The sequence below is a fragment of the Hylobates moloch genome, unplaced genomic scaffold (genome assembly GCF_009828535.3).
Source record: "Hylobates moloch isolate HMO894 unplaced genomic scaffold, HMol_V3 SCAFFOLD_14, whole genome shotgun sequence".
Lineage (NCBI taxonomy): Eukaryota > Metazoa > Chordata > Mammalia > Primates > Hylobatidae > Hylobates > Hylobates moloch.
In genome coordinates, this window is record NW_026652289.1 from 40,562,785 (window position 1) to 40,575,148 (window position 12,364).

Sequence of the window (12,364 nt, forward strand, 5' to 3'; positions counted from 1 at the left end):
GTCTGTGCCTTCTCTCCTATTGTCCCATCTATCCAAAGCCAACTAATCTTTCAGGATTATGGAAGACCTCCTCAGTCAAGCCACCACAGGAATATCCCCTCTTTCTCTAAATTCCTTTATCACTTACCTGAATTACTCACTCTGTCAATCACATGTTCCTACCAAAAGACTCTACTAAAGTTAGTGTGTACTGACTCTATGAGAAGCAGCAACCACAGGGAAGACAGAAAATTTTTAAGACAGTCTCTGTCCTTAAGCCTCTCAGAATACACTTGAGGTGTGACGAGAGATACATATGTGGAAAGTTATTGTTTCTATCCCTGTCCTTAGGTAAGAGCCAATGAGACAGAGACAGGTAAAAGTCAGGAGCTACTAGAAGAGCTACGATTTGAGAAGGCCTGAGGATTCTGATAGACTGAGAAGGTGGAAATGTGAGAAAAAGTATTGTGTGTGATATAGAAGGGGCTGAGTATGGTGTACAGATGGTGAACAGACTGGAAGAGCAGGTTACTAAATACTACTAATCGACTAATTTTTAAAATATACATATATATATCTCTCTCTCTCTATATATATATATATATGTATCTCTCTCTCTATATATATATATTCACTGAGAAGAATCTTTCTTTATTCAAATCCCAAGGAAAGAAAAGTCCATACTGCTGTGGCTTGTCAGGTTTCAACATTTTAAAAAGCATTTATGGAGTTTCTCGCTTTACATCAGTAAGAAATTACTGTTCAAGCTTTTGTGATCTGGCTGAAAACACCAGTTCAGGGTCTTGCCAGCAGGACGATTTGGTGCCACATATCACAGGAAAGTCAGGTTGGTCATGGCAATGGCATTAGTACTCAGTGGAAGGGTAGAAAAACATATAACCTGCTGTTTCTCACAAATCTCTCCCTTCCTGGGAGGCTACAGATGGTTCTGGATCAACCACTGACCTCCAGGCGGGGTTCCCAAATGTTTTGGATTACAGACTCTTATAATGGCTACCTCAGAAGTTAAGCCATCTGGTTTGATGCCATGCAACCCACGCTGACCCAGAGCCCTCACTCTATGATTAGAAACTGACAGCAGGTAGAGTTAGGGTGGTTCACAAGCTGCCACAATGACTGACTCATTTCCATGGCTCACCATGATACTACACTGCAGGCAACTACCTAATGCAGATGGAGGGCCTCTGAGGAGTACCCGGCCCTTGGTACTTGGTAGAGGGCACTTCCCAGTCTGACTACTGACAGTCATGGGGTAGCAAACAGCAATGGCATCTCATCCAATCATGCATAAAATCAAGTCTTCAAGGACTACAGCCTTCTGTATTAGTTATAGCTTTCTAGAATTTCATGGAGGGGTAGATTTCCTTATAAACTCAGGAAAATGCTTTCCTTAAGTAAACATTACACCATCTAATAAATTCTGACCCTAAAGGTCAGGCTCCCAAACAGACTCCATTTGCAGAGAAGTATTCTTGATGCTGCTGAAGAAGACTGGGCTTCTAAAGCCAGTCACTTCACTCACTGTTGCTTCAGACAAAGAAAAGTGTAAACAGCCGTCAGTTCTTAACTCTCCACATCACTGCATGACACTGGCACTGAGAGTTTAGGAAAAATTCTTATTTACCCTCCAGAATATATTTTCCAAGTCAGTTTACTGTCTTAATTTTATTTTACCATAAAGTATATACTATTTTGTAGTACAAAGTGTACTATCATAGTGAAGGAGGGCATGCTGAGAAGCAGGCAGAGAAAAAGAACAGTTGAGATCAAAATTGGTAACCTCTGAATTCACAGGGCCAGTAAAACATGAGAGGCTGATAAAAGTTGGCTATCCTTAGAAATTTGAGACCTTCTAGAAAACAAGGTCCATTTCCTGCTCCCAGATAGTGGAGCAATTTTCTGTCAACCACACATTGAGAAGGAGTATAAAAGTAGATCTGATTCCATGTACGTCCTGTAAAGCAAATGAGGTTTAAGCTAAAAGTTAAGGATGAATGGTGGACCAAGGTGGATTCTGAAGTCGAGTCTGGGAAGGGGTGACACACAGAGGGGTGACTCAAAACAGGACCTTACACATGGAGCCAAGGCCCACTTACCATCCACATGTACTGAATTTGATACCACGTGATGGAATCAGTTGTAGCCTATACTTCCTTTGCTTTTTTGGAGACATAGTAGGGCCCTGAAGAATAAACTCAGGTATGATGAATACGGCAGTATAAGAGTCATACATTTTTGGAAACCGGAAGTGGTTGTTTTAAAGAATGCTTGGCACATGAGAGATGAGCCTTTTTCCATCTGAACTAAATCACAGGAGTCTTGACTATTTTGGATTCTGAACCTTTTTTTAGATCTTTCAGGCTTCGGCAATTCCTATAAGAAGGCATAAAGTCTCTAAGAAGAAGCTACAATCTGTATCTAGGTTAGAGAAGGTGGATGAATTCTGCAGCAGACTCAGACTTGGTTATCTTGATTCAATATAGGAGACCTCAAAGATGGCGGCACTTTTCTTCCTGATGTGGCTGGCCCCTTGCATAAATGACCTGCTAGAGCAGAGACAGGGCAGGCAGGCAACTATCTTGGATGTTGCCTATCCAAGATAGTGAGTAGTCGAGAGGGTGAACTTATCCCTGTTTGCCCTGGAATTCCCCGGTATTAGCCCTGACAGTCCCATGCCCCAGTCCTGAGCAAACTGGAATGTTTGGTCAGCCCAGTAATAAAAGAGTGTCCCAGGGTCAGCAGTTTAACTTTCTTACTTTGACAGTTTTGGTTTGGGCTATTTTGCCAGAAACATGAGCAATTTTAAGATGAAATTGTCTAAAAGTTTGACTTATTGAGGCTAGCCCTTAATACTTAGCCTCAATCAAGATGATTTTGAGTCTTCCATTTTTCAGCAATTTTCTAACAATATAAGTTTGCAGGTGAATATGCTCTGAAGGTCTGGTGGCTACAAAACAAGCACATCAGAACACTACAGTTCTGCCAATCACTTGTTAATAGTTTACCAGAAATATCCAAAGAAATATTTGCACAACTCTTTTTTTTTTTTTTTTTTGACATGGAGTCTCCCTCTGTCACCAGGCTGGAGTGCAGTGGCACGATCTTGGCTCACTGCAACCTCTGCCTCCCAGGTTCAAGTGATTCTTCTGCCTCAGCCTCCAGAGTAGCTGGGACTACAGGCATGTGCCACCATGCCCAACTAATTTTTTTTTTTTTTTTTTGAGACAAAGTCTCACTCTTGTCCCCGAGGCTGGAGTGCGATGGCACGATCTCAGCTCACTGCAACCTCCACCTCCTGGGTTCAAGCAATTCTCCTGCCTCAGCCTCCCGAGTAGCTGGGATTATAGGCGCCTGCCACCACACCCGGCTAATTTTTGTATTTTTAGTAGAGACGGGGTTTCACTATGTTGGCCAGGCTGGTCTCGAACCCCTGACCTCAGGTGATCCGCCTGCCTTGGCCTCCCAAAGTGCTGGGATTACAGGTGTGAGCCACTGCGCCCAGCCCTAATTTTTGTATTTTTAGTAGAAACGGGATTTCACCATGTTGGCCAGGATGGTCTTGATCTCCTGACCTCGTGATCCACCCACCTCAGCCTCCCAAAGTGCTGGGATTACAGACGTGAGCCCCCACGCCCAGCCTGCACAACTCTTAAAACAGATAAAATCAGGTCGATGGAATTAAGCCTCTTGGCAATTAGGAATTTATCCTGTGAAAAGGACAAAGCTTTAGTGTTCAGCCAAGAAGGAAAGGATCTAAATCTGATGTGGAATGTCTGTGAGCAAGAGGGAATTAAGAGAAATTTAAGTCAGAGATAATGAAATTCTTTTCAGCTTTAACTTGCTATAAATAAATAAGCTGTGCTGGCTCCAGAATTTTTTCACCTAGGAGGGGCCTAGGGTGGCAATCTGACTGGAAGAGAGTGTGTGAAGTTGCATCTGCCTGATGCTTTAAGATTGAGAAAACACCAACTGTCTATCTCAAAGCTTCTAACCCCAGCCTCTGCATGGGTACTGCCTCTGCAAAGAAACAGCTTTATAACAAGGAGGTACAGAAGAAAATGGAAGGAGTGGCCGTTTCATATATGGAGTCCTGTGCTCTTTAGATCCAGAAAATAACTCCATATATTGCACTATCAGAGAGATTTGAATTAGTGCTTTTCTGTAGTGTACTTCTAATTATTTAATACTTCCTTGGTACACTAGGACAAAAATAGCATATTTTGCACATCTATGACAAATACAGTGTTTGTACACACAGAACTGAGCTCTTATTTGGGGCAGATAAAAGAAAAATGGATATTTACTGTTAAGAAGTATGTACAACAGCAATAGAGAGGGAGTTGGTACTGTTCGAGAGAAAAATCAAAAGTAGATTTGCTCTGCTTTATTAGAAATAATTAGGGGCTGGGTGTGGTGGCTCACATCTGTAACCCCAGCACTTTGGGAGGCTGAAGCTGGAGGATCGCTAGCCCAGGGGTTTGAGGCCAGCTTGTGCAACATGGTGACACAGGTGAGACCCTGTCTCTACAAGTATATTTTTAAAAATTAGCCAGCCATGGTGGTGTGGACCTTTGGTTCCAGACACTTATGAGGCTGAGATGGGAGGATCTCTTGAGCCCAGCAGGTTGAGGCTGCAATGAGCCATGATTGTGCCATTGTACTCCAACCTGGGTAACAGAGTGAGGCACTGTCTCAAAAAAAAAAAAAAAAAAAAAAGAAAGGAAGAGAAAAAAAAAAGAGAAATAATTAGGCACATTTGTGAGGAAACTGATTTTTAAAAAATGCCTCTAGAAAATTTCCATAATTAAAAAGCTTGAAAAACTGATCTTTTAAAAATGCCTCCCCACGATGAGTTTCAGAGACGTAGATCCTCAAATGTTCATTAACCAAGACTGATGGATGACTAATCGGCAGGAAACTAAAGGTTTGGACACATTATGATGAGAACAGCATTCCAATTGGATTCTCGTTTGGAGCTTGTACTCCGGTGAGTGAAGAGAAAAAGGGAAAACCACAGGAGATGAATCCATTATGGTCTATGGAAGGGCCACAGGGCTCCTCCCATTCTCTTATGACTACCCGAAGCAGCTTCCAGGCGGACACATCCAGAGACAGCACCATGGCATAGGAGAGCCAACTGTTACTTTTGGCTTGGTGTTAGTGGGTATACCCCTCACCCCTAAGTTTCAGGTGTCTCTCAAATCCACAAAGAACAATAATGTCCAGTTCTTATTAATACAGGTGGCAGCTGGTTGCAGAAGAAAGCGATTACATTTTCATCTCTGGGGAAGAAAGTACCCACACACATGTGGCTGTGGTTTTCATCATACTGCCTCCCTTCTCTGGACTCTGCAGGGGCTTCTAGATGTCTCTTGGATCCAGTGAACACAACTCAACTCTCTGTTTTTAGGCCTGTTAGCTAAGCCCTCCATCACACTCCTCCTAAATGCCTTCATCTTTAGCTATAAGACAGCCCATACTGGCAAGCTTGCCAACGAATAAAAAAGCAGCAGCCTGGCTTCCCACAGGGGAGTATGTACATTTTAATAGCAGGCTTCCAGAGACAGGGCACCTGCTGCCTGTCTCTACTTTCCAACCAGGACCTGGTGATGAAAACTTCAGCCAGGCCCAGAGGGAAGGGTGGAGGCTGTGAACTGCCATTATGCATATGCCTGGGGTTGTCCTGCCTTAATTTAAGATCATAAACAATCCATCTTCTTCCAGAAACAGGGTAGAGGCTTCCCAGATCAACAAAGCTCTGTCAGAGCTGAAGGTACACCTGATTCCCTGGAGCGCCACTGAACAAGCTGGATACAGTGCAGTTTGTTTCTCCTGGGCAGGCACACATGGCGTCTGCCAAAATGAGAACATTGTTCACTTACACCTGTTTATGGAAAACAAGATACAGAATGGCATAGTACTTGAGATTTGGAACCACCAGGAATCCTGTTCTGTCTCCTCAAGTATGCGGCTCTTGATTTGGGGTATATATTCCAGTGATAAAGAAAAGAGACACAAATTCTCATAAAACAAGATGGAACATTTTAAACGGACACAGAAGTTATATGTTGAGGAAACATGGCAGGAAGACGGAAGAAGGGCTCATTCTGGTTAAAGAGGGGTAGGGCGGCAAGTTAAAGAATAGTATCTCAGAATTGATGCTATTTAAGGCAGGGCACAGGGATTTCACACCTGAAATCCCAGCGCTTTGGGAGGCCAAGGTGGAAGGATGGCTTAAGGCCAGGAGTTTGAGACCAGACTGGGCAACATAATGAGACTCTGTCTCTATAAAAAATTTTTAAACATTAGCTGGGTGTGGTGGTGCACAACTGTAGTCCCAGCTACTTGGGAGACTGAGGCAGGAGGATAGCTTGAGCTCAGGAGTTTGAGGTTACAGTGAGTAATGATTGTACTACTGCACTCCAGTCTGGGCAACAGAGTGAGACTCTGTCTCTTAAAAGCAGAATTGATACTATTAAAGTTTTCTTACAGGATAAGAGGCATTTTGGTGCTGAGAAAAAAGAGGGGATCTGGGATAGTGGGGAAACAACAGCCCAAAGGTCAGGTACTTCACAGACAATGAGAGAATGCTGTGAATAATGAGGCTGGACAGGTAGGTTCATGCCTCGGCTGCTGGCCTGCTTGAGGAAGCCAACTCGAGTAGTATTATGACAGATGGGTGGGTCAGAGGCAGGGAGGTCATAGTACGCTTTTGTAAACACCCAAGGGACTGGTAGTTACACAGCTGAATATATACACAAAAGCCCCTGAGCTACATACTTAAGATTTGTATATTTTACTATATGTAAATGATAGCTTTAAAAAGTACTTAAAAAAAAAAGCCAAAGGGAGACAGTGCCAGCCTGTCCAGGAGTACGGGGGCTGGGAATAGTTAGAAGAAGACAAACACACAAGAAAGCCAGTCTCTTTACCCTGCAGTCAGGGACCCTCTCCCAGGGTCCTTCCCCTAAAAAGACCACTCTGATGTTTGCTAACAAAGCAAGGGTACCAGAATCAGAAGATGTCTGTGCTGAAGGGCACCATGGGAGACATACCTATTTCATTTTACATAGAAGGAAACCAAGGACCAGAGGGGCTATCATTTTGTCCAGGGTTCTGTGGCCAGTTTAGAGGTAGAAGACCTAGGTTTGCATCCTAGTTCAAATTTCAATTCAAAGGTCTTTCTCTACCCAACTGTTGCCAGCAGCCATCAGGCAATTTGAATGAATGATAGAATTCTGAAGCTATAAAAAAATCAAACGTGAGTAGACAGGTAGCAGCATGGGTGAATGTTCATGGCAACGTTCATCATGGTTTGGTGAAAGCAGGTTACCAAACAATATCCATCACCGTGAATTTGTGGGGGCAAGTATAAGCAGAAGGAAAACCACAGGGATGATCGCCCACATATTAATAATGCATTATCTCTGGGTAGAATTATAATTTCTTTTTCACGTGGGAGGTTTTCTGGTAAAAACTGAAAAACCTGTTAGACAAATTCCAAAAGAGCTATAGGGCCAGTGCGGTGGCTCACGCCTGTAATCCCAGCACTTTGGAAGGCCGAGGCGGGCGGATCACAAGGTCAAGAGTGCAGGACCAGCCTGACCAACAGGGTGAAACCCTGTCTCTACTAAAAATACAAAAACTAGCTGGGTGTGGTGGCACGTGCCTGTAATCCCAGCTACTCAGGAGGCTGAGGTAGGAGAATCGCTTGAACCCGGGAGGCGGAGGTTGCAGTGAGCTGAGATCCGAGATCGCGCCACCATACTCCAGCCTAGGCAACAGAGTGAGACTCTGTCTCAAAAAAGAAAAAAAAAAGAGCTATAACATTTATAGATAATTTTTGTGTGCTCTACCTTTTCCATTTAAAAAAATGAATATGCATTGAAGTTTTTATTGAGAAAAAAAGATTTGTATGACAATCTAAATTTTTGTCATAATTCCGAACTGGGCGTCTGCTTGTTTCACTAAAGGTAAACACTTCATGAGAACAAAAAATGAATCACTAGGTAAATATTGATCTGTTTCTAAGTGAACAAGAGACATAACATCCCACTGAAGCAAAGTTTTCCTCCAGACATAAAAAGATTAATTTATAATGTGTCTTTGAGTAAATCATCTTAAAACAGATTTTCGAACTGACTTTAATGCTGAGAGGGGAAAACAGTAACCCCTGCTCCTTGAGCATGCTTTCGATGTTCACCTTTCATCAACTTTTTTTCTATACCAGAACAGTAAGAAGACACGAACTGATTCCGCACATGTCATTATAACCAGCTACCCGCGGTCAGGATTACTGAACAATATTAACAGCGTGTTGTAAATCAGTTAACAGAACTTTTCAGCCTAGGCGAGTGCTTGTGAAGGCTGCAGACAGGCTTCCTTGTAGGAAAAAAATCTTCAGAGTCCCAGGAGAAGCACCTTCCCTCATAACAGACGTGTTTCCTGCCCTTAGCTTCCAACACATGGGAAGTTGTTACAGTCATGTGACACAGAAAAAGACTATGGGGGACAGTAGCTTCCAGTGGAGTGACACAAACAGAAAGAGGGTCAGATGGGAATCAAAGGTCACCCAGGGACTGTCATCATCAGGGGCTGGCCTCTGCCTCAATTCTCTCACTTGTACCCAAGAAAAGTCCCTGTTCACTTCCCCAGAGATAGGAAGGCAGCCAACCTGGTGTCACACTCCAGTTTGGGTTCAGTTTCCCTCTCTGCTACTCCCAGTTTCCTCATCCCTAAAATGAAAGGAAACATGAATCCAACCTTAAGGTTGGTAAGACTGAATGGCATAATGTCTATGAAAGGTACTCAACAAATTTCAAATGCAGTAATAACGCGAACAAAAGAGAGTAATAATGTGAAAACATTTTGGTGATATGAGACATGAACACAGGATACAGTGATTCCTAAAATTAGAATGTAAATAAGAAATAAGAGGTGAGTTGAAGGATTGAGGGGCAATAAAGTGAATCCTTTTGCCCTTTAGTCATTTGTCATGTTCAAGTCAGATTGCTCGGGTGTTTAGAATTTAGCTGCTTAAGTAATGCTCCAACATGCTCTAAGAGGGCTGGTCCTATCATCAAAGGGAGAGGCTTTGGAAGGAAATTGGTTCTGGAGAATTTGTCCCTTCACATACACCTTCAAACCCATAGCTAAGTCGTAAACAATCATCAGGTTTGCCTTTAACCTAGGCTGACCTCCACCCCTCCCTAGTTCAGGCTTCACCAGGAGAGAGGGTGGCAATCAGCCAATGACCAGGGGGCTCCATGCTGATGCCCCTGGCTCAGGCTGATGCTAATTTTCTAAACACAGCCACGAGGTCCAAGGAGATGGGGCTGGGGATGCACTTCCATAGGAGGAGGTGGGTGGGAGCCATTTCAGTAGAGGTCACACCTTAGACTCATCAAGAAAATGTGCTAGAGAGGGAAAAAAGCAAAGAGAAACTGTTGGGCTTAATGTCTCTGGATTATTTTTAAAAGGAAAAAAAAGAAAAGGAGGTAAAAACTGCCACAATCAGCTTTCTTTTACACTTTGAACAATTAGTATGGAATCAAACCTTACATGATGTTTTTCTGGAGCCTGGGCAATAGCAGCTTTTGCATGGCTTCCTCCCTCTAATTACTTAGGAACCAATGCTGGGTGGAAATTTGCACTCATCTGCACAGAAACTTGCAGCGTTTTAAATACTTTGGTTTTCAAGAGCTCTTTAAAAATGAGATGACAAAAGAGCTGGGTCTAGCAGTCCTACCCAAACTGTAAGCTGAAAGTGAGTGCAAATTTCAGTAGCCAGTCGAAGTTATTGATCTAAATTAAGTATTAAAAAAAATTCAGGCCGAGTGCCGTGGCGCATGCTTGTAATCCCAGCACTTTTGAAGCAGGCAGATTACCTGAGGTCAGGAGTTCAAGACCAGCCTGGCCAACATGGTGAAACCCTGTCTCTACCAAAAAATACAAAAATTAGCTGGGCGTGGTGGCACGTAGTTCCAGCTACTGGGGAGGCTAAGGTAGGAGAATCGCTTGAACCTGGGAGGCAGAGGTTACAGTGAGCTGAGATCATGCTACTGCACTCCAGCCTGGGCGACAGAGTGAGATTCTGTCTCAAAAAAAAAAAAAAAAAAAAAAAGAAAGAAAAAAAAGAAACATTCAAAATACGACTATGACAAATACTGGATGATTTTCAAAACATATACCGTGCACACCCTTTATAGAGCTGATTTTTAACTGCAAACACAGCATATAAGAACACCATGTCCTTGCTCTTGTGCCTGGCTGTGGAGGCTACTGTAATGAAAAGTCCCCTCAGCAGGGGCAGTTCCAAATTCAATATGATGACATTTATAGTGTCCACCACTATTAGGCAATATCTCTCTTGACTTAGGGTCATGACATCACTGTCACAACTATGAGAAAACTGCGTAATACCGCACATGAACACCCAAAACACCCAAAGCCCATAATGGTAGCTGTTCACCCTTGGCCAACAGCATGTGAAAATTAACTAGACAACTACACAAAGCAGGGGCCCAAACTCTCAGATGTTTGTTGCCCATTTGTCTGCTCTTAGAAGAGAATCATTCACCAAGTGTCCACAAAAGCAAAAGAAGGGATGAGAGGTGGTATCAGGATGCAGGGAAGAGCTTCTACCACCATCAGGTCTTAGCAACTGCATTAGTCATGTGCTGAACGGATACGCTCGAGGAAGACATCTCTCTGAGTAGCTGCAGTCTGAGAAGGCACAGGCAGAATGGAGTAAGCTTGAAGAAGCACAAAGCGAGTGAAGCAGCTGACAAGAAAGGAATGAGGAATTAGACCCACTGTGCACGAGGCTTGGCCTGAGCCCCAGAGGAAGACACAGTCATTCAGAAGACATCTATAAGGAAAAAGTGAACAATGCATCTCTTGAAAATAGTATGTGTGACACACAGTGCAGATTCCCTTCATTTTACAACTACGGTTTCCTCTATCAGAAGCAGAGCCCGCCCCTGCTGCCTCCAAAATACAGATCTGGAGGAAGGTGCAGTGGCTCATGGCTGTAATCCCAGCACTTTGGGAGGCCGAGGTAGGCAGATCACTTGAGGTCAGGAGTTCGAGACCAGCCTGGCCAACATGGCGAAACCCTGCCTGTTTCTACTAAAAATGCAAAAATTAGCTGGGCATGGTGGAGCACACCTGTAATTCCAGCTACTCCAGAGGCTGAGACACCAGAATCGCTTGAACCCGGGAGGTGGAGGTTGCAGTGAGTCGAGATCATGCCACTGTACTCCAGCCTGTGTGACTGAGCAAGACTCTATCTAAAAAAAAAAATACAGATCTGGGCTTCTATAGGGAAACCTGGTTCACTCAGACAAAGCACTCTAAGTGCATTCTCTTAGCTAATGCTTGGTACATTTTTCAACAAGGCAGATGGAGAGTACTCAACTAATGGATCTGTGCTTTTTTGCTTATTAATTATTTTGGGTGATGATAGTTTCTCCATCCTAGAACTGGCAACAAAGCATTTGTTAAAGGACTAGAATATCGTCCAACTTTTCCATATCTGCCTAAAAATGACTACTATTTTCTGCAAAGTCCTTGTCATGGATAATGACATCACACTGTGGAGGAAGGAATGTTTCAGGCAACAGAGATCTGATTCTCTCCTACCCTCCAGGATTCAAACACTAGACTGCAATCAGACTGTGGCTATTTTAACACTAGTGACGCCATATCCCATTGATGCCTTAAGGACACGATGGGAGAAGATTCTTCTTTGAACATCACACAAAGCCAAATACATCAGCAGCTGAGCATACAGAGGGCATGAGGTCTACTCACTCTTTGGTCAGAAGAGGACAGGACTTGAGCAGAAAGCGTGAGAGCCCCGAGTCCTGGAAGTAGAGGTCAGGTGGGGCTGTGGGGCTCTTCAGGTTCAAACACCGGACGATCACGTACAGCACAGCAGCCACTGCAGCCAGCTTCACTCCATCAAACACGGCTGGGAGTTCGGGGGTCTCCAGCATGGCATTCATCTTGATCTGGGGAGCAGAGGCACAGGTCTAAGTTTATAAGCACAGGGAGGATGGGTGGTGCCCACCACCCTACAGACGCATGGTGGGCTAAGAGATACTGCCAGTGATGGTGTGCCATAATTCAGATGTTTCCACAGGCTCCTGCCAGGCAGACACCACCAGCATCTTACAGCTACCAATCAACTGGCCATAATCCAAATCACAAACAGTCTGAGCATGGATAAACTGGGTACTGTGTTTTCTTTTTATAATCTCACAATCATTTCTAAGATGAGCAAATCAGAAAATGGAAAAATGCTAAGAATAGTGTCCTTTATCGGAGGGGGAAAAATAAGATCAGTCAAAGAGGTGGCAGC

At 43.7% G+C, this 12,364-nt stretch overlaps 1 protein-coding gene and 1 non-coding gene across 4 annotated transcripts in view; both read right to left on the reverse strand.

Moving 5' to 3' along the window:
• Positions 1-12,364, reverse strand: part of ABHD2 (abhydrolase domain containing 2, acylglycerol lipase) — a 104,780-nt gene that overhangs the window by 65,070 nt on the left and 27,346 nt on the right. For all 3 annotated transcript variants that reach the window (XM_032175355.2, XM_058427336.1, XM_058427338.1), the window contains one exon: positions 11,815-12,014. In XM_032175355.2, coding sequence (XP_032031246.1) covers positions 11,815-12,008 — 194 coding nt within the window. In that variant the 5' untranslated portion in view covers positions 12,009-12,014. The remainder of the gene's footprint in view (positions 1-11,814; positions 12,015-12,364) is intronic.
• LOC116482689 (U7 small nuclear RNA) lies at positions 7,459-7,520 on the reverse strand. The gene has a single exon (XR_004251962.1). It is a non-coding gene; the product is annotated as a U7 small nuclear RNA (small nuclear RNA).